General features: G+C 39.6%; 1 protein-coding gene and 2 long non-coding RNA genes across 3 annotated transcripts in view; 2 read left to right on the top strand and 1 right to left on the bottom strand.

Annotated features, from left to right (window-relative positions):
- LOC110976171 (uncharacterized) overlaps window positions 1-3,862 on the top strand; it is a 12,787-nt gene extending 8,925 nt beyond the window's left edge. The window contains exon 3 of the long non-coding RNA XR_002597803.2: window positions 1,466-3,862. This is a non-coding gene — a long non-coding RNA (uncharacterized LOC110976171). The remainder of the gene's footprint in view (window positions 1-1,465) is intronic.
- Window positions 3,493-25,103, bottom strand: LOC110976076 (uncharacterized). The gene is made up of 3 exons (XR_002597793.2): window positions 24,988-25,103; window positions 12,564-12,918; window positions 3,493-12,087 (listed from the first exon to the last, which is right to left on the bottom strand). It is a non-coding gene; the product is annotated as an uncharacterized LOC110976076 (long non-coding RNA).
- Window positions 19,501-20,487, top strand: LOC147800024 (histamine H2 receptor-like). Its single transcript, XM_087133547.1, has one exon. It carries the CDS (start codon window positions 19,504-19,506, stop codon window positions 20,485-20,487), a length of 984 nt encoding a protein of 327 aa, XP_086989673.1. The 5' UTR covers window positions 19,501-19,503.

The following is a 25,103-nucleotide window of genomic DNA, read 5'->3' as shown; positions in this document are numbered from 1 at the left end:
GCCCACTGCAATTGGTAATTTCAAGGACTTGGGAAAGTTTTGGTTTAATGACAGCACTCATTTGCGTACTGCTTCATGTTACAATTGAAGATTCTGTACCAAAAAGTGGCGCGGCCCCTAACGTTGAACACTTCAAATTTTTGCTTCTAACAATTTTGTGTGGAACAATATTTTACCTTCAATCTCAAGAAAGATGAAGTTTAATCAAACTCCAAATATTCTGATTCATAAATGTTTATATCATGTATCCGCTGCAAAATTATGATGAATTTTTAGTTTGGCCCAATTTTCCTTTTTTTGCAAAATGAACTTTTTTCAATGTGCCCCAAAATATAAACATATTTTAAACATTTTTTAGTTAGGAGAGTGGAGGTAATAATCATTTACTAGAATTTATCATTCTTATAGAATGTCTGATTTTTTTTGGTGGCATTCTCTGAGATGTTAAAAAATGATGTTCATATCATTCGCTCATCACCCAGTGCCTGATTCAAGGTGCTGGGTGACGCGTAAATCATACCTGGCCAATTTAGGACACGCCGTGGATATTAAAAACTGAAGTATTTAAGTCTTAACTGCATCCTTCAGTTCGCAACAAACATGCAACTTTTTCGAAAGCACATTATGATAGGCCTTTGTATGAAAATGTGTATTCACAGTGCCAAAAGTTCCACTTCTGGGTTTGATGAACCCGCCCCCTGTCTCTGGTTAGGCAACGGGCCTGTGGGAGATCTTTACTTGAGAAACATTTTCCCCTTACTTCACTCTAGACCCAACTGGACTTTCTGGAGGCCAAGGCATAGGTTTGATTTCTGCTTTAGTTGCATACCAAGATTGTTACATTGGCTCTACTAACATGTACTAAGATTGTTGACGACATCAGTTGTTGGAAATCACAAAAGAAAGCAGGGTACAGGATAGAAAGTGTATTTAAGTAAATGCAACATGGTATACAAGATAATGCATTGTTAGTCAATTTAAGTCATGACACTTTCTCACAAAATATGTGTGAGGATTGTGCGTGAGCACAAGAGCACATCTGGTTGCAACAACTCCCATTACAAAAGTTTAAATTCAAAATGAATTTCAGTAAAACTCTGAAACAAGGTAAAAATCCATTGTTCTTGGTGCTAATCTGGGTGGCCACTTAGACAGTTAGTCAGTCACTTTGCTTGGAAATGTCAAATTTATTTAGTTCTACACTGCAAGGAAATCCCCAGAAATATGGGTCAGTTTTCACTTGCTGATGTTACAGCAAAACATTGTTTGGTTTGCAAGTAACCGACAGACGAGACATCACAGGTCATACAGGTGACATTTATTCAAAGCGAGTACATGTAGGTTACCTTTGTCAGGTGTGTGGCCACCCGAAATATCACGTTTCTATCCTGTACCCTGCTTGAAATCACACACCGCGATTAAGAAGCTAATCCATGTTTTTGTTTTGTTTTCCTTCAACAAATAGCTTCTGCTGAAGTTGCCTATGAGCGCTTCATGTTTTTGTGCCTGGGGAAGATGACTGTGAACAACTGACGGTGACTCCCTCCTGGATGTCTGGATCTGATGTTAACTAGTGGAACTCTCATCTTCAAGACTGACTGAACCCTGAGGCTGGAGGCATCTTAGGAAAGGGCAAATCCATGACAATGAGAGGACACTAACATTAATGTGGCCATTTTTTAAAATCTGTACCACCAAGTTGACAAACTGAAACCGGGAGATAGCCACCGGCCTGATAGGCCTCATTGGCTGAAAACAAACATCAATCACAACTACTGACAGTAATCAGGATGAATAGCTGCACCACAACCAGTTCAAGAAAGACTAGCAGGATAAAGATTCCAAATAAAACATATCATTTGGTTTGTTGCAGTCACAGTAAACTTGTTGTGCAGCTGAATAGATGTTTTGTCCTTGCTGCAAGTGGCCGTCTCCTCCTCAGCTAAATTGTCATGGATTTGCTTTAGTTTATTCAACCAGGCATATGTCGCTTGTGATAGGAAATGCAACCTAGAAAATATGTTAATACCTTTGGGTAATTTTGACTCATATTTATCCTTTTTTTTGTCTTTTCCCAACTCTGACATATAGAGATATCTTTATGAAAAGTACTTACAGTTGTGATTTATGTTTGTATTAAATTTAATCCTACTTCTATATTTATTTCAGCACATACAAAAAAGCAACTCCAACAAATAGAGACATTTGAGGACCAGCTGTTAAAGTCTGGCTGCATTCCTATATGCGCACTTTTCCAGCAATTTACTTCTATAATAGAAACTTATAGTAAAGACATGTGCCTGGTTGAATTTTTGTGCCGAGAGAGGAATCACCTTCGCTTTTTTTGGTTACAATGTGTTTCATGCTGTAAATTGTTTTGGAAGCTGAAGAGTTTCATTACCCTAGCACATCATATTGAAATACCAGCACCACGGCCATTTCATGATAGGTCTTCTTAGCATAAATTGCATCATTTGTTGACAAGTCTGAACAGAAAAGGCACCTGACTCGCCAGTGTAGCATTTCAAAACTGTTTTTTTACTGAATACGGTTGGTCAATTAATTGCAATGGAGAAAATCCAGTGATGCTTCCTTGGCAAAATATTGTTGACCCAAGTGTATTGAGCCTGACATGAAATGGCCATTGTGCAGTAACTAACCAACAAGAAACCATCAGCCCAGAAACCTGATGATCTTTTAACTCAACTTTGAAAGGGGAATTTCATTCCTAATGTCAAGTGTGATAAACGGTCACAAAAAACGGTTCATACCACTGTGATGGATGGATTGGCATTGTTTAGATAGAAGTCACATTTTTGTTCATCGGTTGCTTTTTCAGGATGAAGTTTTTGCGTTAGTATCTCGCAGATGACGTATTTCAATTTGGAATCGGATATTTAAATTGGAAACATATTTCTTATCACAGGTTTTGAAATTAAGGGCTGAAGGACACAGTGGTAATATGATGTGCTAGTGTGGATTCTTTGTGTTGATGAGATGAATAAATACAAACATTTGTTCTTGTGTTGTGTGTTTGTTTTAAAAACACCTGCTGTCCATTTTCCAGTTATGCAGCCCCAACTTGGGAGAATTTCAGAGTGAAAAAAATTGCTGTGAAATCCTACTCTTTTCCATTTGTAAGCATTTCCCATGGGACCCAGTAATTTAACTTTTTATTCAAACTTGAACAGCAGTGAAATGAGAGAATTGAAGGGCAAAACTTATGCAAAATGGACAGCAGGTTTCTGTGTTTCTTGTGCAGCATTTGGGAATCAGTGAGGGCGCTGCAATGATGTGGGGGGGTTATAAGGAGTATTCTTATTGGCACCACTGGAAGTATTTTTCCAGATGTAGCACTTCTTACAGCGCCCTCATTTGCCAAGAATAGTTTTGGGCTGTGAAAGAATACAGTGCCCCTTTGTTTGGCCAGTCTATTTCTAAAACTGTTGGTGCATTCATAAGAAAACAATGTTTGGAAAACATCTGTAAAAGTATATTTCCTTTTTTTTTAATTGACCTTGAACTTGACCTTAACTTTGAACTTGAACTTAAACTTGGCAATGAACTTGAACTTGAGTGACCAAAAAAAAAGCACCCTAGCGCATACAAGTCCCCCCTGGTGTGGGCCACGTGTTCCCCGCCCACAGACACCAACAGGTCCAGTGAGTTGCCCACTGCATTAACTCGCAATCAGTTGTTCTTGATGTGTACAAACTCTCCTGATCTTAAATGCCCAAGTTGACTGCAACATAAGTAAGAATCCTATAAACTCCAACAATCGGTTGACTTTTCCACGTGGCAGATGGCAATGTATTTCCACAACTCCAACGATAGCAAATAAAGCAACGTTTTCGCAACCTAACTCGTAATTGTTTCCATTTGATATTTCAGTCGTTCACAGCTGAATCATGGTCGTGATCCTTTGAAATGAGATGTTCCAAAAAAGTCACATTTTGTGTGTTTTTCAGAGACTTTTTTCCGTCTTCTGATTCTAAATCAGTTTCCTTAGTCCCTTGTAGTGTGTAACTTTCACTGGTTAACTCTAAATCTGCTGATTGAAGTTGCATTTCCACAGTCATTTTCCTACCGTTTTACTAAACTTCTAGTTTCTGACCCTCTGAGGTCAAAGTAGCCTTTGAAGGCTCACAAATATTTCTTGTTTTGTAGTCTAACTGGACTTCTTGTGTCAAAACATTAAGTTTGTTACATTTCAAAGCAAAAATTAAGTGCTTTGTGAAGTGATAAACTGCACTCTTGTTTTGATTTTTAAAGTATTAATACAGATTGACTCAAACTGGTTACTTTTGCTTATGTTTACTTATACTGTGGAATCTTTTCTGTCTGAAAGATGAAACGAAAAACATTCATGAGATTGATTTTTTGAATGATTTCCTGTTCCAAAACTGCAGGCAATAAAGCAACTTTCAAGATAGGTTTGCGCAAGGAATTCAATGTAATACCTTGACTTTATGCATGTATATCCAGGCCTTCGTTATTTCCTTAAAAGTATTTTTATTTAAAAGGGAATCCATAAACTTTCCCAAAGAGCAAAAAAGTATTGATGTTTTAAAATGGCTGTTTTCTATACATCAAGGAATTGCACAGAAATTGGGGTGATTTTCTTTTTGTCTTATACATGTAGATTTTTCAACAGAGTATTCCAATCTATATACCCTGGTGTGTCCTGAAGAGCCATACTGCTCAGTGACTTGGTAGACGAAGTGGTAGCAATCTGCCTGTCGGTATCTGTAGAAACTATGGCATCCGATGACACGGGGTTAGCCTGTCCCGTACTCCATGCTAAATTTAATTGAAGTTTTCGTTAATTCATGCACTTTACAACTACATCCTCATGTATTGCTCTCATAAACCCTTACAATCTCATGGCAGTTTGGTGTACACTGGTCTACATAATCACAGATATTGCACATGCTCACATGCTAACCTAAACAGGGCCCAGGAGAACTCACGTTGACATCACTATCAAGAAATACTTCCAGGACTGGTTTCATGGATGATAAAACTGGGTGCACCTAATGACAGAATGACAAACTAAATTGGTAGTCTACATATGTATATGTTGAAGTATCATTTGCTTATTAAACTCAATTCAAAAAGACTGTCAGGTACTGCATGTTGGCATAATAGTGCCAACTGTAAACCTTACATGTATTTAAAGGACCAGAAATGATTCAGATGACCGTGTATTATGCAGAGATATGACTCAGGGGAGGACCAAATTCATAGTGCATTACTGGAAAATGCTCGATAAATGCATGCACGCTCTAACAGTGTTCCATTTGCACAAGGATGTGAAGTCTTAGATTTTTAGCGGCACAAACGATTTCATTTGAATTTTTGTATGCGAAAGTGATGAGTTAATTCAGAAGTATGCGAATGTATTTGCAACTCTGCAAAACTGGATGTAAACAATACAGAACAGTTGATTAATTGCAAATTACCAATATGCAATTTGTCACGAGGAAGTTGGAAAGCGGCACTTTCTCCGCTGTCAAAAGACTTGGTGGTTCACTGTACACTGGACTGCTTTGACTGTGTAACCCACTACAATGTCTGGAGTCGCATATATGTATCTCTCACATAGAGATCGTATGCTGATTGTTGCACATTCCATGAAATACAACAGAAACCATGGTGTGCTTCTTCATCTTTCTTTTAATATCTTTTTTGAAGACTCGTTATCGACCACAAGTCAAATAATGCACCAGTACTGCAGCAGTATTTGTCCAAACTCATGTAACATTTGCCACTTTCATTGATATTTGGCCAACGGAAATGTCAGCCTCAAAATCTACGTTGTTTCCTGAATGGCAACAGCTGAATGCAAAATCTATGCAAGACAGACATATCAGTCACATGTGCCTTTTTTGGGAGCGGGGTTGAGAATTCAGTTGGCAATCACATCAAACACACAGCTTCTCCTACGCACTGAGCAGCACACAAAACAAGCTTTCTTTTCCCCAGGGTATTTAGTGGACTCTCCTGGGCCCTGCCTAGGTTATCAGACCTACGGTAAATGACAAAATTTGTCGATTTAATTTTTTCTTGAAATATAAATATGAAAAGTTGTTAACAACTGAAAGACTCAAGATTTAGACAGTTCAGGCCATCAATTTAGTTACAAATAAATGCCAAGTTACGAGTACTTACTAGGACTACTATTTGTACCCAGCTACTGAGAAGCTACAAAGCAGTCTGTAGGGTTTGGTTTACATCTTGAATAATTTTGTCATCTTCCATTGTTTATTAACCATCAAGTGCATGTTACTGCTTTAAGTTGGACTACTTGAAACCAGACTGATTTACTACTATAGCTGGCCACCATCATTTACATTTTCCTGCCTCATAAATTGGCCCAAAAATGTATCACAGGCAAAACAGGCTTCAACTTTTCACTTCTGCATTGTTGGATTTCAGTCTTAAAGGCCAAATTCTTGAAGAAACCTTCCTTTGATTTTGTTACGTTTTTAATCTTTGCAATTTTATCGACTAAAAGACATAAGATTGGTCACCACAGAGTGACTAATTTCTTCTCAAAGTTGGATTGCTTTAAGCCCATGGACATAAACCTGCTGTGAAATATCTCTATTGATGTAGACTCCATGTGGTTAACATAAGATTTACCAGTAAGATTTGAAACAAAACCAGTTCATGTCTTCACAGTTTTAACAAATAGTTTAGAGACTGTCCAAACTATGTGACCTGCACGGAGCGTGATAGTCTTCAGCCTAAGGCAATACCACTTGGCAATGCTTATTTTTTTCAATTAACACAGACTGTGTGTGCAGAAAATAAGTGTTTTTTTGAAGTATTGGGGCACCAATTCTTGTGTTGGTAAAAAGCTAACAGTCTGATTCCTTAAAATAGTGTCTTTGATAAAGACACTATTGGACATGTCCACCAACCCTAATACTGCCAAGTTGCCAAAAATGTTCTTATTTAGATGTCTGGAAGTTGGACCAGGATACAAGAAATGTACTTTTCACATGATGAAAAAGTATTTCTCTTAAGTTAGGGCTACACGTAAATTCTGCGATCTGGTCATTCAGACAGCCAAGTGGCTGATTCAGAAAAATGTTACACCAGTACATGTAATTTCTTAGTACAGTCTGGATCAGAATGTTTTCAATGCACACCATAATTAGGGTTATTGATTTACTGTACACTTGATCAAGGCACTGACCATTCCTTCAACAGAATAAAAGGAACTGACTAGTTTACATATCAGCTCTAGCGTGAATGAGTAGTCTTGTAATTCAACAAATCAAACAAGTCGGATAACCTAACAATTCAGATGCAAAAAAGAATTTGTTAAATTATCAGGACAATCTAAACAGATGGCAGTGAGGCTGCAAAGTTGACAGGAGGAGTATTTATGAAGGCTGTTGTGTCTCATAAAATCAATTTCCAAGCCTCTATTCATTCCGACATCAAGATGTCGTTTATCGCAACATAAAAAACAAACAAACAAATAAAAAACATTAACTGTACATGTACAAACACCTATATTTTAGGTGTATGCAGAGAAGATTACAATGGAGCATTCTTGGCAGAAGTCATCATGAGACAGCAGCAAGCTTTGTCTCACTTTGCCCAGGGGAAACAAGAGTAAAAGTCTGCCTCTCTCCCCGACCTTCAGTGGGTGTCCATGAGGGCTGTGCCCGATAGGTACATGTAGATTCAGGCAAGACTGGGACGAGCAACCCCTGTGTCTCGGACACAATGCTCATGTGTCATCTACTTGAATTCACCACTCAAGTATTTGTGGCCATCTTTGCTGGCAGAAACTGAACTTCATTGTCACTGTATAGTATACAAGCTTCTCTCCGCCATGTCATCAGTAGTAAGCTGACTGCCTCACACAAGGAGAATGTGAATGCAATATCTGCAACCATTGCAAATAACTTTGGAGACTTTTGGGGGAGGGGGGGTTGTCAATGCCTTGATCAAGTGTACTGGTATTGCCGTAGACTGAAGACTATCTGTGCAATACTGTGTTTGTCTATGCAGCCAGTGTACCACTCCTAGCCATGAGATGTACCTTGGGTTTATCAAGCAACACATGAGGATGTCTACACAGTGCATGAATTAATTCTACAAACTTCAATTAAACTTACCATGGACCTTGTAGCCGGGACTGGCTCCCCGTGTCGATGCCACAGTTTCTGTTTAGGATACTGAGAGGCAGATTGGTTACCCAATTCCCAGGCCATTCACTCCACTGAGTGAGGGGAACACACACCATTTCCAATTTATCCTGATTCCATTTCTTTACTTGTTGCTATAGTTCCCTTTCCCGTTTTCAGGGAGAAGTTGGTTGGGAGATACGTACATTACAATTTCCTGATGAAATGACTTTTTTCTGAGAGAGCTTTCTAATGTTTGAATCAACCCATTCAATTTCTGCCTTGCTAACTAGAATGTCGTTAAGCAAGGACAGACTTATGTTCTACAGAGGTGGAGCTCTGAAAATAGTCATCTTATGTGTAGATTAACATCAAATGTGACAGAGGTCCATTTCTCCAGTCAACATACATGTATTGCTTGCCATAGTTTTTTTATCTTTGGACAAATTCTGGGCCAGTGTGTGTCTCCTTTTTTTTTGCCTGGAGTGAATGGCCTGGATGCATCGTCCACCCAGCAATCTAACAGCATGGTTCTCCCTCTTGACACACCAGGGACTTCTCCACAGAACTTGTTAAGGAGTTTGGCTTTCATTTCTTGTTTCTTCTTGCCATGCTACAAGCACTTCAACAATGCAAAATTAGTCAACTGACTGCCATTGAATTTATCTTTTCCTTTTTCAACTTTGAGAGATTTCAAAGACTATTATTTTCAATGCCTTCTTGAAGTTGCTTCAAAATCAAACTGAGTACAATGGAAGGCCAGGATAAAATAATTCTTTCATCAGACTGACTTAAGAATTTCAGTATTTGACTTATTACACCAACAGTAAACTGACAATTTGGGTTTGGGGGACACTTTTTCCCTTCCCATGTCTTTCTTATTTTGTAAAATAGCTCAGGTGCAGTTTATCACTTACAAATTTTGATTTCTTTTGCTGATATTTTCTGGCTGACTAAAATATACTGTTTTATTTTCATTCTTGAGAGAGAACTGACTGTGGACTGAGTAGGCACAACAAAAGGCAGAAGATTGTCGAGTTATACCATGGAAGATACCCACAACAGGAGACTGAGAAAACTGCCTTAGAATCATCCAACATTAAAAATGTCTGAGAAAAAGTCGACAAAAGTGACCATTTGTAAACATTTCATTTTGCTGGATCCAAACCATGATCAACTGGAATTTCTGACTTATCGATGGAGCAATTTTGAGTAGGTGCAAAAAACAGTTCCTTAGATTTGCAATGTTTAGAGTCATGGATACATGCATCTGCTTGGCAGAAAAGATATTACCGATTGTCAAAGTTCACAGGATCCTTACCATGTTGCTGTCAACCCCAGCATTTAATGATCTGAGAGTTGTAACACATCTTGAACAAACCGATCACAAGTTATGCAGCAAGGCAACTCACCGGAACCTGTCGGTGCCTGTGGACGGGGAACACGCAGCCCACACCAGGGGGGACTTGTATGCGCTAGGGTGCTTCGAGAGATTTGAGTTTGCCTGTTGGTCAAGGATATACATAATTCAAGGTTAACTGTGGCTTCAGAATGTATAATCAGCACCTGGCACACTCAAAAATTCATTTTGGAAACATAAACTTGATACAATTGAGATAAATATCACCATCAACACAAACTTAAATACAGTAAAATGCTTTCCATCAAATTTCTGTTTGAGTGTTAAATTAGGACAGAGATAAAACCTCATCAAATTGATAAACCATAATCTTCCTGCAATTTTGACTTCAACAAGTTGGATTGCAATACAAATTTCAACTCTTTCTAAATTATATCTACTTTTGTTTCCTTTTTTCTTTTTTAGAGTATGTGACTGGAGCAAATTGGTCATTACTACACATCGAGATAAAATAGAATTGGATGTGATTGGAGTTTGTGGTCGTTGGAGAATATAAATTGACTTTAGTTTGTGGACACAGCCTTTTCAATTGACCAAATATAAAAAAGAAGTACAGCTCTGAAAAGACCCATGGATCTGACTGAAAAGAGCATTTAGCATAAATTCTTTTTCAAGCTGAATTAACAAGCCCTACATTAGTATACAGATTGGGAAGGAATAATCTATCTTCTCAAAGTCTAATGTTGCTCCTTATATTATTAAAAACTATGCATTCTTAAATTAAAAACAAAAATATTAAACGACTTGACTTGGATGTGTGCCAGTGCTGATAATACTCAAGATGCTGGGCATGAGATTGGTAAACACCGAGTGTTTGAGGAATTTGGACATCTTCAAATGATAAGGTTTCAGTGAGTTTTTGTGGAGACTCAGAAATGCTTCATAGGTGCATCAAATAAATCCAACAGAAACCAGAAATACACTGCAGTATTGATAAGTACGGCATAGAATCATCAGGGCATTTACTTGAAAATAAATAAGCACACAGGCCATGTCCAACTCCAAACCAACAGCTACGGAGTTTGACACAAAGTATGACGAGCTTTTCTCTCGACATTTGTACACTGTGGTGAATGTTGACCATTGATAACAAAGTGTTGTTTACCAATCTAGCACCCAGTCCCCAACAGGCATACTACCAGGCAAATGTACTCAAGTAATAAATACCCTTCAGGTAACCAGCCCCCACAAGAATTCTGAGTACTTTCAAGGAGCAGTATCAAAATACAAATTGGGAAGATTTGTCTCTTAGCTTAATACCTCCTTGCCGCAGTAAGTAGTCAACTACACCACACGAGCACTTCACAAGTTAATTAGTTTTTTTTGTTTAAAAGTTGCTTATCAGTTATTCTATAAATTACTAGTTGCTCTTTTAAATGATGAAGATTTTCAAAAGCATCTTAATTTTTACTTTCAAGTGATTATCAAACTTCAATTTTCTTGAGATCAGACTTTTCTAGGGGGCTGGTTAAATGCTTTGCAATTGCACATTTTTTTCAGCACACATTCTTTGCCTTGAATAATAAAAATAGTTCCAGAGTCCTTCGTTTTAGAAGTGTCCATAACACTGCATTGTTCATGCACTGACGTTGTCCACAAGTCCTCAAATAACCTCAAGTTTGGATCCCAAGATGTGGCACTGAGAGGACAGAGTAGGAAGTCAAATGGATCCAGAAAAAGTCAGTCAAATGGATCCAGAAAATGTCACTGTGTGAAGTCAGTTCCAGTGACCTGCTCTGAGGATTGCAATCAATGTACATGTAGAATTGTATATGTCTGATGTAATTGGTTCCTGGCATCTTATCACAGCATCCTGAGTCAGCCTCAAGTCAACAGTGGTACACTGATCCTTCCTGCTTGGAATTGGTGTACATGTACATTGCTCAATGTCAAAGGCCATTTCATGTCAGTAGTCTCCAGTCATCCAACCCACAGGCTTTCTTTGGTTCCTGGCATCTTATCACAGCATCCTGAGTCAGCCTCAAGTCAACAGTGGTACACTGATCCTTCCTGCTTGGAATTGGTGTACATGTACATTGCTCAATGTCAAAGGCCATTTCATGTCAGTCTTCATACATTCTTGCACCAGGAGTGATGACAGTTACAACGAAAAATCAAATTGGCTGTGTTCAAGTGAACACTATTACATGCCCTTGCATAGTGCACAGGGCTTCAGAGGAGACTCAGTAGTCCAGCCAAAGGAAATTGACAGGAAACTAAACAGATGGGTTCATCAGTCCTTCTGGCGTAATGCTGTTCCACTGACTGTCTCCTATGAGTTCCATTAGAGATGTCATTTCACCGGGGCTGTCTTCCATTGAAGGATATGTTCCACTGACTGAGTGAACTGGGAACCTGGATGCAGTTCATGGTCAGCAAATGACTTGCAAGTCGTCTCTCATGATGTCTGATCCGTGGTGCTGATCTCAGTGCCTTTTCAAATTTTCCAGTGTTGACTTCCATGAGACTTTGTGGGTTGGTTTGATGATCTGGGCGCAGCTGTCTTCCTTGACAGGGAATCTGCAGGAAAGATGTAAAGAAAGAGATCAAACACTTGAGTTTATTAGGTCAATGATAGAAATGCTTAGGTGCTTCAAGACAACACTACTTCATAATTTCAGCCTGGGCTCAATTTTATGACGCTGTTAAGCAGATCATTTTATGCTTACGGAGGGCTCTGCATATTGCATGAATACCGCAGCAGTAAAATTGGTACAAGGCACGCATGCAACTGTAAGCACAACCACACCAACAACCATCATAAAATAGCGATTATGCTTTTCAAAATTGTCTGCTGTAGTAAGCATGATTTTTCTGCCGTTCAGCAGCCCCATGAAATTGGGCCCTTGTCACCAAACTTCCTTACAACCAATAGGGACAGTAACATGCATCCACACCAGCGAATATGTCAGGGTCTTTGAGGCTGACAGTGCTGTTTTGTGTATACCAATATTTATCTGAAAACATGTACAATCTGCCATGCATCCTACCGGTACCTGCTAGCTGTACTGAAGTCAAGCATCGATGCCAACCATCCTGTCAAGTTGCCCTCCAGTCAAACTGGCTTCTTCCATCACCAACCTTGTCCCACGAGACTTGCACCAGTTCATGTAGTTCCCAAGACAAAGTATCCAGTCCTCCTTCCTCACACTGAGCTAGCAATGGATACAGCAGGGAAGACAGTGAATGGAGGCACCAAGCAATGCCAACCCCAGAAACTTGTGATGATGTAGCAGGAATTCCTTGACATCCAAGCAGACAGCATGGTGACATGGAGAGGTGCGTGGTGTACGATGATGGTGAGCTTGGAGGTTGGATCACAAGCAAACAGCAGGTAGTGAACTCCAGTATCTGTGACGAGAACCAACAAAAAAAGATAGGACACGGTTTACGTGTTTTGAACGACTTTCTCATAAAAAGATCATGAAACTATCGGTAGCTAGGAACCCCATTTCAAGGCAAGTTTAGACAAACTATTTGGTAGTAATACCAACCCTCTCAGGTCCTTCAAAATCAATCCTGATGTTTGTGAAGATTTCAGTGGCCATATTTGGGAAAGTATGGTGCAGCTAAAATTATAACATGGTCCATACAAATTGCTGGATTGAAATGGTTGCATGGAGGTTCCTGGCAAGACTGTCCAAGGGTTTGGAGGGTTCATCGCTATCCACAGTGCATGCAACATCCAGCAGCTTGATTGCAGACTACAAGTAGGCCTATGTGACCCACTCCAGGAAAAGGCGATATAAAGCGTAACTTTTGCCATGCATTTACTAGCTATGGCCTGCTCAACGTTGAGAAAGGGAAAAAATCCATTTTTTTTCCTGAAATGACACCTTTAATGTTTATATAGTTTCAGGATGTATTCACAGAAAAGTGACATCAATTTAACAAAGTGAGGACAATAACTCTTTTGTTCTGTGGTACTGTCTCATTTTTCTTGCATTAATTAGGGAATTCTTTTTCTCCCTAAAATCAGTGAAAATAGTCATTCCAAAATCATTGTATATGAACGTGATAAGGAAACAAGAATATTTTGGCTACCAGGTGGGATTTCACACCTAATCTACAACAGAGCCAGGTACCTGATTTCAAAGCCTATTTACTCAGTTGTGTAATTTGAACTCCATGCAACTAATTAACATGCAAATAGCAGGACTGTACATCGTAACTCCACAATGGGAGGGGCTATGGAGCTCTGTCAGATACCAGATGAAAGCTTATGTTGTGGGCTTTACAGTCACATGTACATGTACCGGTATTATAACTTACATGTACATGTACTGTATGATGTAACCTTTTGCTGGAGCGGGTCACATACTGTACAGTAGCAGAGTCTCAATCAGCAGTCATCCAACAGAGGGCAATACATGTAGGTTAAATTGTAAACACTGCTTTTCAACAGAGTTTGGTGCATATTCAGACCCTTTTGGGGAAAGACTTTTCACATGAGCAACTTAATATGTATTTGAAAAAGTCCAAATACTGAGGTTTGACATTTTGAATCAAGCCACAGCATGTCTCCTAGTTGATCCAAATCTGTCCTGAATTAGTTTGCAGGAGGCTGCCCTAGAAAACAGCTTTAGTAAGGCAGACAAACTTACAAACACAAAGACAACAGAGAGCAACCTGATTTACAACCAAATGAAGTGCTACATGACCTGTTGCCAGGGGCACCGTATTGTGGGCAATCCATCAATCTAGGGACCTAGTATGCCATCCTTATGGCAAACCGAACAGTCAGAAAGAAAACTACTCGTAGGGAGCCACTCAGCTAGGAAACAAAGGGATGGGTGACGGCAGTCAAACATTAAGTACTTTAAAGCTGTACATGCAGAGAGTAGTGCCAACCTCAGACTTTGGAACCAAAATGGCTGTTCATCGTGTGTTAAGTCTTAATTGTCCATGTGCACTGACGCATAATCCACTACTGTGGTTCCAACAATTTAGACACTCATGTCACACTCTGTATAAACAGCTCTGAAGTACATGTACATAACCCTGGAAATGATTAGGACTGCTGTACTGACATGCATCTTTCCCTTATTAAGATGCCCATGTCAATGTGAGAGGATGACATTTACAACCAATCATTCACATCCCAGGCCTAACAGTCAGCAAACAAACCTAATCAACCTGAATGTAACCAAAAAAGTAAATCTACTGAGCAAATGCGCCTGAGCAGAGTCCAGGTCCTGATGCATCATTCTGTTTCTAGTAAAAGCACATACCATGGTACATGTACCCCGGTACACGGATATTGCACAATGTCAATAGCAGGAGAGATCACTGCCTCAGACTGGATCATCAACAACCAGTGACACCTCAATGCTATACATCCAATTCAGGTGGATCCAGTGAATTTCAAATTTCTTTTGCAAGACAAGCGACTATCTTTTAAGGTGTTCCACTCTCAACAGACACTGCTTTTGAGATCATACTGGCTTTTATTGTGAGACAAGACAAGTACCGGTAACTACATGGGACTGTAGTTAAAATTATTCATCGACAGTGCCAACCTTTTTGTCAAACAACTTTCATGAGTAAACCATCAATCCAAATGACAGACACCAGTACTTATTAAGTAGCTACAATGAAGTAGGCAACAATTTGAAGCCACAGTCCGTTGTTTGTTTCAGCTGTTTCAGGGTCAGTATTTGTGAAAACTATGGAAACTACAGAAACTCTAGGATCACATGTCACTTCAACTATTCAGATGGGGATGCACGCTATGACCTGGCAACCACATTCAGGATTTTCCTTATGATTTCTACTTTACTGATAGTTCTTTTAATCTTGCTCCTGAATCCACTGATGCTTTTCACCTTACGGCGTGCAGCATCCAGCCAACCACCTAAATCTTCATGGCTTCACTGACCCTGTCTGATCTTGGTCATGGTCTAATTCAGCTCTTTGGCTTAGTGCAACAATTTTCTCTGTGCAGCATGCCAAACTCTAACATTCATACATGTACATGTATTTGGTGGACTGAGCTGTCTTTCACTTCTTTTGACAGTAGATCGTTACATTGCTATTTCCTATCTTCTAAGGTATCCTTCACTGATAGACTGTGTGTAGAGCAAAGATCACGGTATGCAGCAAATGGGCTGCAACATTCCTAATTTTGCTACACTGTATGGGATTGATGACCTCGCTTTTGTTGGCCCTCACAAAATTTGCACTGGACTAAAAGATGACTGGAGACTGTATGTCATTATTACAGCCCTGGCTATCTCTCTGGCAACCACATTCATCCTGTATGCACACATTAACCTACATGTAATACATGTAGCTCGCAATCATGCCGGATGCATTGCTGCTGAAAACCAAGCAGGCAACGGCCAAGGTGGGCAGAGAATAAACACCAGATCAACCACCACCATCATCATCATAACAGGGACTCTAATCATCACTTGAATTCCCTCAGTGATCAGGATGGTGATAATTTCACATATTCAATCACAGCCCCACTACTGGTACATGTATCTAGTCTCCATCTTCACACAAGCTGTATGTTTGTCAAATGGCTGGCTGAATGTCACGCGGTTGTTAGCTACTACATGTACCTGAGGAACAGGGATCTTCGCCAGGCATTGCGTGGCTTACTGTCTGACTGCCGCCAAAGCTTGACCCAAAGGTTCTAAGATTAGAGTTGAAGGAAAGTGTGAAAAACGCAACTACAATTATTCATGGCATGTGAGCAGCTGCATACGTGTGTGTGCAAGAATTTAGTTCCTGAATAATATTATGAAAAAGAATTCCAAGAACGCTGAAAGATTTATCTGCAGGAACCCTGTGTTCTTAAAAAGAATGCAGTGTTGGCTTTTGGCGAGTGAAGAGGAAGGACAATGTTTGGAGATTTCGCAAACACAGCCTTTTGAAGTGTGACTGTTTTCCTTGGTTCAGCAATGTTGGAGAATCATCTGGAACTTTCTCTCCTCAACTTCACACAAAGTTTTCCCAAGGCCTTGACACTTTACGTTACAATGTAGGACATCTTGAATCGTTCTCTAATTAACCTGTTTGATGTCTTCTTGAGTGTTTTATACAAAGCACAAAACTTAACTGCTCATAATCAATATTGCTAGGACTTCTACTAACAGTGACATATTGGCTGTAAACACGTCTGAGTAAAAGAACAGGTTTATTGAAGTCTATGTAAATGTGTGCAATTTGGAGAAATTGTTAGTTTCATCATCTAATCAGACAAGCAAGTGGAAATATTCAATTTTATCTACCACTCCTCCTATTCGATGTGATCTACATGTATATTGCAATTTTTTTCTTGGACATGGTGTATTTAAATAATGACAACAATCCATCTTGAAATTTGACAATGTCAGATACATGCATCTGACATGGACAACAGACCTTAACCCTAACACTCATCAATCCTTCAACTGTTGGAGGACTGAGGACTGTTGGGGTTAACCCTTGTTATAAGGGGAAATATGCGTATTGCTGATACCCTTTTTCTGGAAAGTAAGGGCTTGAAAAAAATAAGAGCAAAAAGATACAAAAGATAAAAATGAATATTCTTTAAAACCTGGGTGACTTGATTTGTTTCAGACAAGCCAAATTTGGGGCAATGCTTCTTGCTACATGCAGTACTACACTGTCCTGTGAAAGTGATGGCACCCTCCTGCACTATTACAAATGTTTGACGTCTTTTGGGTGAGATATACGTACACACATGTAGAAGTTTAGATTTTATTTATGAGCATACCGTAACGAACTCATTCAACACTTTTGCCGTCAACAGAAATTGATGAAGTTACATTGTACATGTGTAAGGGGGAAAACATAAACTTGCACATTTATCACAGATACATTTTTTAAAACATGCAGGATACAGACTGAAATGCCTCCTAGTAACAGATGAGTTTTTCTACTATACATCTTTCATGGGAGGCAAGGTACCCTTTCAAAATAGGGCTGAGTACCCCACAGAATTATTACTCCGAGGCAGTTTGGCACTCTGCACTGTGCTGTCATACTGCAGGTAGGGAAAAATCAGATTTGACAGGCAATATTTGTTTCCAAGAGCAACACTTTGCTCTTTTTGGGGGGCCATTTTCAGAGCTGCACACAAGGCAGTCATTTTATTGACATGCCTGCTGATATTGAAAATGTCTTATCAATGTCACCAGACTGCAAGAAACTGAGGACCAAAAAGGACACGGTTTATTACTCTGCATGCAGGCCGGTCTTGTTCAGTCCTGCTCTTATACTGTTGGCGCAGCTCAGCTATGCCAAAAGAGAAACAGGACCACATTATACACAGGAATGGAGAGCCAGTGATGCAGTTCAATCTGGAGTCTTTGGTGGTCTGTTGGATCCAGTGAATTCCTGATTGAGACACAATAAATGCTGCACTTGACCAAAAATACCGACTTGTTAATGTGTCACGATACCACAACCTTGGCCCTGTACAAAACTGGACTTCATAGATGCTGAGCCACATTGACTGTCACTTTAAATAAAAAACTCTGAGACTATGTCATGAGGCAATAGTTGTAGTTGCTGCAACACCCACCTGTAGCCTGCAACTGGTCCAACTGATCGACACACACCCTCAATCTCCACAAACTACCGTATTTTGAGGTCTGTGTGTGTGTGCAAAACTCTACAGAAATCACTCAAGCATGTGGACAAATACAGACATCATGCTGCACTACATTTACAGTATAGAATTCACCAGAACACATCCTTCGCATTTCAACACTGGGATCCCTGAGGGTTTAGATATCATCTGGCGTGAAGTGGTTGATATGTGGCCGCAGTGACTGCTTCTGTGTTCAAACTTGAGATAAAATTGATTCCTAGATGAAGCTAACCTTTTTAGCTTAGTATATAGAGTGAACAGTGATAATCCTTAGTTCTTAAACTGTTTTGGTGTAACCATATATCTAGAAACCATGGAAACTGCCACGACTGCAACATCACTCGCTATCTCCAATTCAACAGATGAAGATGTGGAAGACATGAACGACCTTGCCGCAACACCATTTAGGACTTTTGTAGTGCTGTTTACAAATGATCTTTCTTCTGAATCCACTGATGCTTTTCACCTTATGGTGTGTTACCACCATCCAAACAACCACCAAAATATTCATGGCTTCTCTAACTCTGTCACTCTTTGGATTGTTGGAATTATTTTCTGGGTCTTGGTTGCTAGGGGAGTTTCTCTGCACAGCAACCAATGTTCTCACATTTGTATTTGGGGGACTGAGTTGTACTTCACCTCTTCTTCCAACGATAGATCGTTACACTGCTGTCTCCCATCCTCTACGCTACCCTACACTCATGACCGAGTTCAGATCAAAGATCATGGTAGGCACCACATGGTCAGCAGTATCCTTAATGTTCATTCTGATGTACAGAATCTATGACAAAACTACTCCTGAGAAGGATGAACTCCATCAATTTTGCCATGGACTACACAACAACTGGAGAGCATACCTCATTGTTACACTACTTGGTACATGTATCTCACTAGCAACCATTATATATTTAACCTGTTTGCACACATCACGCTAATAGCGTATACACCTGTACCTCATGTGGTCCGGGCAATTACTAAATGACAATCACAGTGTGTGTACTGAACATTCCAATCAATTCATCATAAATCACATCCTATACCTGACATCCAACAAACAGACTTAATGACTCTTTCAAGCTGCAGTCCCCGTGCATCCTCAGCTCTTGACCCATCAAATCCATCGGTAAATGGAAAATCAACCACAGCAATTAGGATCACTCTTTTTCAGGAGTCCATAACCTGAGAGAGTTCAAAGCCAGAGCATGGTGGGTTTGATCCATTAAATGTCACGTACTGGTACAGGGGTTGAACTGCATTTACAAAGTGTTCAACTTTCGACAGACATTACTTAGATGGTTCCAGATCTTCACTGCTGTAGGCCCTTAGACATCATGGAAGCTACAGAAATTGCAGGATTGCATGCTACCTCTGATTCTACCGATGAGAGTCTCGAGCATGGACTGGCACTGACACCATTCCACATTTTTGTCACATTTCTTTCAACGCTGACAGTTCTGTTGATTTTGCTCCTGAATCCACTGATGCTTTTCATCTTACGGCGTGTCACCAGCATCCAGCCAACCACCAAAATCTTCATGGCTTCACTCACTCTTTCCGATCTTTGTAGTGGAGTATGCTGGATCCTAAGGGTGGTGGAAATGTTAGCCAGATCCTGGATCTTTGGTGAATTCTTATGCATGGTCGGGGGTGTGGCTGCATTAATATTCGATAGCCTTGGTATCTGGTCACTACTTCTCCTTACCATAGATCGCTATATTTCTATTACCCGGCCTTTGCGCTATCATTCGGTGATGACTGAGTTAAAGTCTAAGATCACTGTATGCACTGCTTGGGTGGTACTGTTTTTGACCTTCATTTTCATGTATGGGATTTATGACAGAGCTACTGTTTCACAGGATGGTCGTTACCAACTGTGTGTAGGAGTAAAAAATGATTGGAGAATTTATCTCATTGTCGCACTCACTGTTATCTTACTGGCAACCATATTCATCCTGTACGCACACATCATCCTTATAGCTCGCAATCAAGCCCGACGCATTGCTGCCGAAAACCAAGCAGGCAACGGCCAAGGTGGAGAGAGAATAAACACCAGATCAACCACCACCATCATCATCATAACGGGGACTCTGATCATCACCTGGATGCCTGCAGTGACTGTATTTGTGATTACTCCAAACTCCGAATGGAAGATATACGACAGGTACATGGTCATCATGTTGGCTCAAGCCTTGCTGTTGTCAAATGGCTGGCTGAACATTGTCATTTACTACCTGAGGAACAGCGATCTTCGCCAGAGCCTGCATTGTTTACTATCTGACTGGCACCAATGTCTAACCCAACGATTCTTGCATTAGGTCTTAGAAGTGTGGAGATCTTTCAACGTCTTGAAATCAAATGTAGCCTCAGTCTATGGTCAGTATAATGATTTGATGTATTGAATGTTCTAGATCTTGAATGACATGAAAACGGAGAACCTTCTGCAAGGCACTGTGGCATGTTTAGATGCACACAGTAGTTTGATTCCTGCACCCCTGTTTGCATAAAGAGCAGCTAAAGTTTGCAGAAAGTTCACCTGAGGATGGCAACGGGTTTAAGTTTCAATGTGTACATGTATGTACATGAACAAGTATGTTGATCAAGTCAACATCTTCAATGTTACTCATTCTTCTAAAAAAAAATCGATTTCCAACAGAATTTTAAAAATGAGATTTCCCTCTGTTCTCTGGATACTGTGAGAAGAACTTTACTGTTTCAACTTTTGACACACATTACATGATACATGTCAAAAACTTGAACAGAGAAATCAACATAACGTCACCTCTTTTTCTGCACACCACACATTCCAGTCTTGGGTTGATGTTACAACTCGGAAAGGCTATACACTTTCCCTCAAATGAGGATTTGGCAGAATGGCAGTGCAAGGAAATTTTGAATAAAAGAATATAAATTTGTACTTTAAACAATGGTAAATGGTAATTGCAAATTAAAACCATTACAAGGATGTAAAAAATGTATCTTCATGCCCAAGCCTGAAGAGTAAAGGTACACGATTTGTCTGCTTCCCCCAACCTATGGCGGCATCCAGATCTTTTCTCTAGACTTAGCCACATGTACCGGTAGGTTTAGGTCCTTGCTCCATTGAAAATATGGGGAGATACGTAGGCAATACACGTAGCCATAGCTGTGGAAGCCCATTTCCGACGTGGCCTAGTTTTGAAGTGACATAACAGCTTTTGATATGTTTTTATTTTATTCAAAGATGCTAAAATGTTCATCTGAAAGTGAAAGGGTTGTGAAGCCCAGAGTAAGAAAATTGTAGGGTTTAAAACTGTTTTTAAGTGAATTGAAAATTACAAATTTATAACTGTTAAAAATGACCCTTAAAATACGCATACATATATATACACCTGTTGACCAAGCCTGAAAGGTTGATGTGGAGCCATTTACATGTATGTGTACCCACACGTACATGTGTGTATCTTTAATCTTGTCTTGCAAACACTTCAGGCTTCAAAAATCTCAACCTGTTATTGATGCAACTTGCCAAATTTCTGACAATTAAGGCAAACCATAAAAACTTCCCTTTCCATTGGCAAACCAGTCACATACTGCCCAGGAGGTGATTAAAGCTGCTTCACTGGCATTTTTAATTATGCGATGACAACCTTGTCGAGCTGACTATATTTATATTTCCATTAAATTCTCATAAATCACATCTCACACCTGACACTCAAGAAACAAGCTTAATAACTCTTTGAAGCTACTGCTGACTCATCAGACTGTCAACAATTAAAAAAGAAGGCAGCAAAGCCGCTAGTAGGATGGGTTACTCTATTATCGCAGTAGTTACCACATTTCCCAATCGCAATAAAGATTGCTCACTCACCCTATTATCCAATCCTTCTTCTTGTTCAACTCTTACTTTTTAACTTGATTCATAAAATTTTGTCTGTCGTTCAATTTATTTTCCTCTACGACAGCTCAGAAAATTTGTGTGCACAGCATATGCAAGCGGAGGTGGAGTCTCTATTATCACGGTAACAAGAAATGGTTTCTATGATGGCCTTTACAGCACTTTGTTTATGAATAAATAAAGATAAAAAGAATGATTTTGTTTTCAGAGGAAACAAAATACATGTAGCCTCATTCTGTGGTACTCTTCCATTTTACCTGCAATTGACTCTATTTTTCAGTATCCTCCTTAAAGATGCCAAAAGCTAAAAGAACCAGATGGGAACAATTGCACTGCGTCACCTCAACACTTTACATGTAAATCCAGAAAGGAATGACTCAATTTTTTTCATCACAACTTGTTTACCCCAATCTTATGATGCAGCAACAATTGACATTCATCTTGTTACTTAAATTTTGCTGAAGGAATAATAAATATGTGGGTATGACAAAACTTCCAATCTATGAATGAACTATCTTCATCACAAGACAAGTAAATGGTTAACTATCCGACTGGTGCCAAAGCTCTGGGGTCTATTTGGTGCTTATAAAGTCTTGTAACATTCAGCTTCTCATCAATGAACCCACATGTACATGTATGCACACATGTACCTCCATTCTAAAACACTACCAAGCCTAGAATGGATCAAGAACCCCAGTTTTGGGGGCCAAACCCTTAGTGGGGTAGGAACTCTAAAAAAAAATTGAAAAATATCTTAATGTACAAAATTTGTTGTGGCATGAAGGGTGAGGCTAAATTTAAGGAGCTTGTTACGGAAGGCCAAAGTCCGAATTAAAGATTTGAAGGGAAGATTGAACATCTTGCCTTAACTCCATACCATACTAGTACAAGTGTACAGCCTTTGGGTTCATTACTTTTACAATGTTTAGAACTTTTCATTACTATCAGTCTCATTTCCATGAGACAATACCAGTACATTTGACTCTAGCTGCCAATCAGGAACACAAGGCAATTCAAGCACTAAAACTGATATCATTGAATTAACAAATCACCCCACCCCCCTAAAAAAGGCTAGTGCCCTCTTGTATCAATCAAATGGTCAACTGGTTCATGGAGCTGTCAACCAGAGAAAAGTACGGTATGACGTACTTTACATGTACATGTATGTCTAGGGTGCCCCCCTCCCATTTTCACATGAAGAGCACATAAGTTTGTCGTCATCACCAAAGTTGTGCAAAATTAAATGTAAACATAACAACAACAACCTTCACTTTTTGTCTCTTTAATTGCGATTTACGCTGTATGTTAGAAGATCTGCAAAGGGAAACTTGCATGCACCTATTTTACAAAATACTGACAATACTCAAAATGGTACCCAAATTGTCAGTCACATGGGTTCAGACAAGTTTGGCAAGGTTTGGAAATTTATACTATAAAACGGGAGGTACATGCACATGTAGCTGGATACAAAATTAGCAAATCGTTTACAGCAGCACCAGATAAGGGAAGGGACAGGGGGCGTGGCCTGCCCGGAGGTGGTTTAAACTGATTCAGTGACAACCTTTCCTCACAGACTGATGCATACGAATAATTAAGAGATGACAATCATGGTGAGCTTGTTCAAAATCCAAATCAATTCCTGATAAATCATATCCCACACCCGTCAGTCTAGTACAAACATGCTTCCAAGGCACAGGGAATATGATCACAGAATGAACAACCCTTAAGACTTCGAACTCTTAGCATTACCACTGAAACCATGAGGGGACAATGAATGCATCATGATTGCAACCAATCACACTTTAAATGATGTAGATAAAAATGCAGGTGTCAGGGAGTCCCATACAAATCAAAAGAAATTTGTGATCATGAATATTACACTATTTGCATTGTGATCACTCAGTATGTTTCACAGCCCTGGTTACTCTCACGGACATCTATTTCCTTTCAAACATGTGATCATTAAGCAAGTGGTTCTCGTTTTGTTTTCAACAACCTATTTTGTCTGGCAATGTCTCTAGAACACTAGTGGACTACCGGGTAGCTGTTCAATTACAATACCAATGACAAAGAGAAACTACAAAATTTTGATTTTGATTTGGGGTACAAGCTCTTTTGATTGAAATGAATTAATGGGATGGAAAGCCTATGGAAGCTACTCGGACTCTACTTATATCGCCGGACCCTGTCCAATAAGCCATTTGCGAGTTAAATTTGAATAAAATCTGGTACACTGACATGACTGAGTTATTTGCTTGCACACTAACATAATATTTTTAATTCCCTAGACTAAAGACGTTATTACTGTACCTCATGATTCGGGGCAAGCTTTTGCATTGCGACCACCATCTCTGAAATGAACCGGTTCCTTTGTGTCCTTCTTATCCATTGAGAACAGTGTATTGTTGCAAGGCGTCTTTTATGTAACTAAGCAAAAGCTTGCCCCGAATCACGAGGTATAGCAGCAGTGTTTTTAGCATGGAGAATTCAAATTGTTATGTTCCTGTGTATTTAAAGAACTCAGTGTACCAGATTTTATTCAAAATCAAAGGTCACTTGCAAAAGGCTTATTGTTAATAAACACGATAAGGCGATTTGTAAAGTCCAAATTACTCAGACTAGGCCCTATGTATGTATCGCCAAGGAGTATGTGATTATGCAGAGCCCTGTTTACGGGTCTACACCGTATGCCAAGGTATGCCATAGGCCAACACCCTGAACCTGAATCATATACTAATATTACTAGAGTTGGCAAAGCCTCCATCAGGAAACATATCACACCAATTTGAGGGTTAGTTTGGCGCGTGGCATGGCAACTGGTGGAACTAGACGTGTGTATGCGTGTGTTCAATCATTTCGGTAGCACCCACATAAAGGCTGCAAAGGTATTTTGCAGTGATGCAAATGCTGTACATAAAACTACTATTGCCATTTCACTTACCTACAATACCGGAGAGTGATAATTAACTGAGAATTTCATCGTGAAACTGCTGCAAAATCTTGTCAGAAACGTCGACGTTCCACAACGTTCATTTAATTCCACCGCCATGCTGAGAA

Source organism: Acanthaster planci, linkage group LG02, assembly GCF_054643075.1.
Source record: "Acanthaster planci isolate LZ-2023a linkage group LG02, COTS_SCS, whole genome shotgun sequence".
In the NCBI taxonomy this organism is placed as follows: domain Eukaryota; kingdom Metazoa; phylum Echinodermata; class Asteroidea; order Valvatida; family Acanthasteridae; genus Acanthaster; species Acanthaster planci.
Note: the sequence above shows the minus strand (reverse complement) of the source record. Positions and strands in the feature narration are given on the sequence as shown.

What these genes read in the sequence shown, in the direction of transcription:
- LOC147800024 (XM_087133547.1), top strand. Translation starts at nt 19,504, where the DNA reads ATGGAAGCTACAGAAATTGCAGGATTGCATGCTACCTCTGATTCTACC.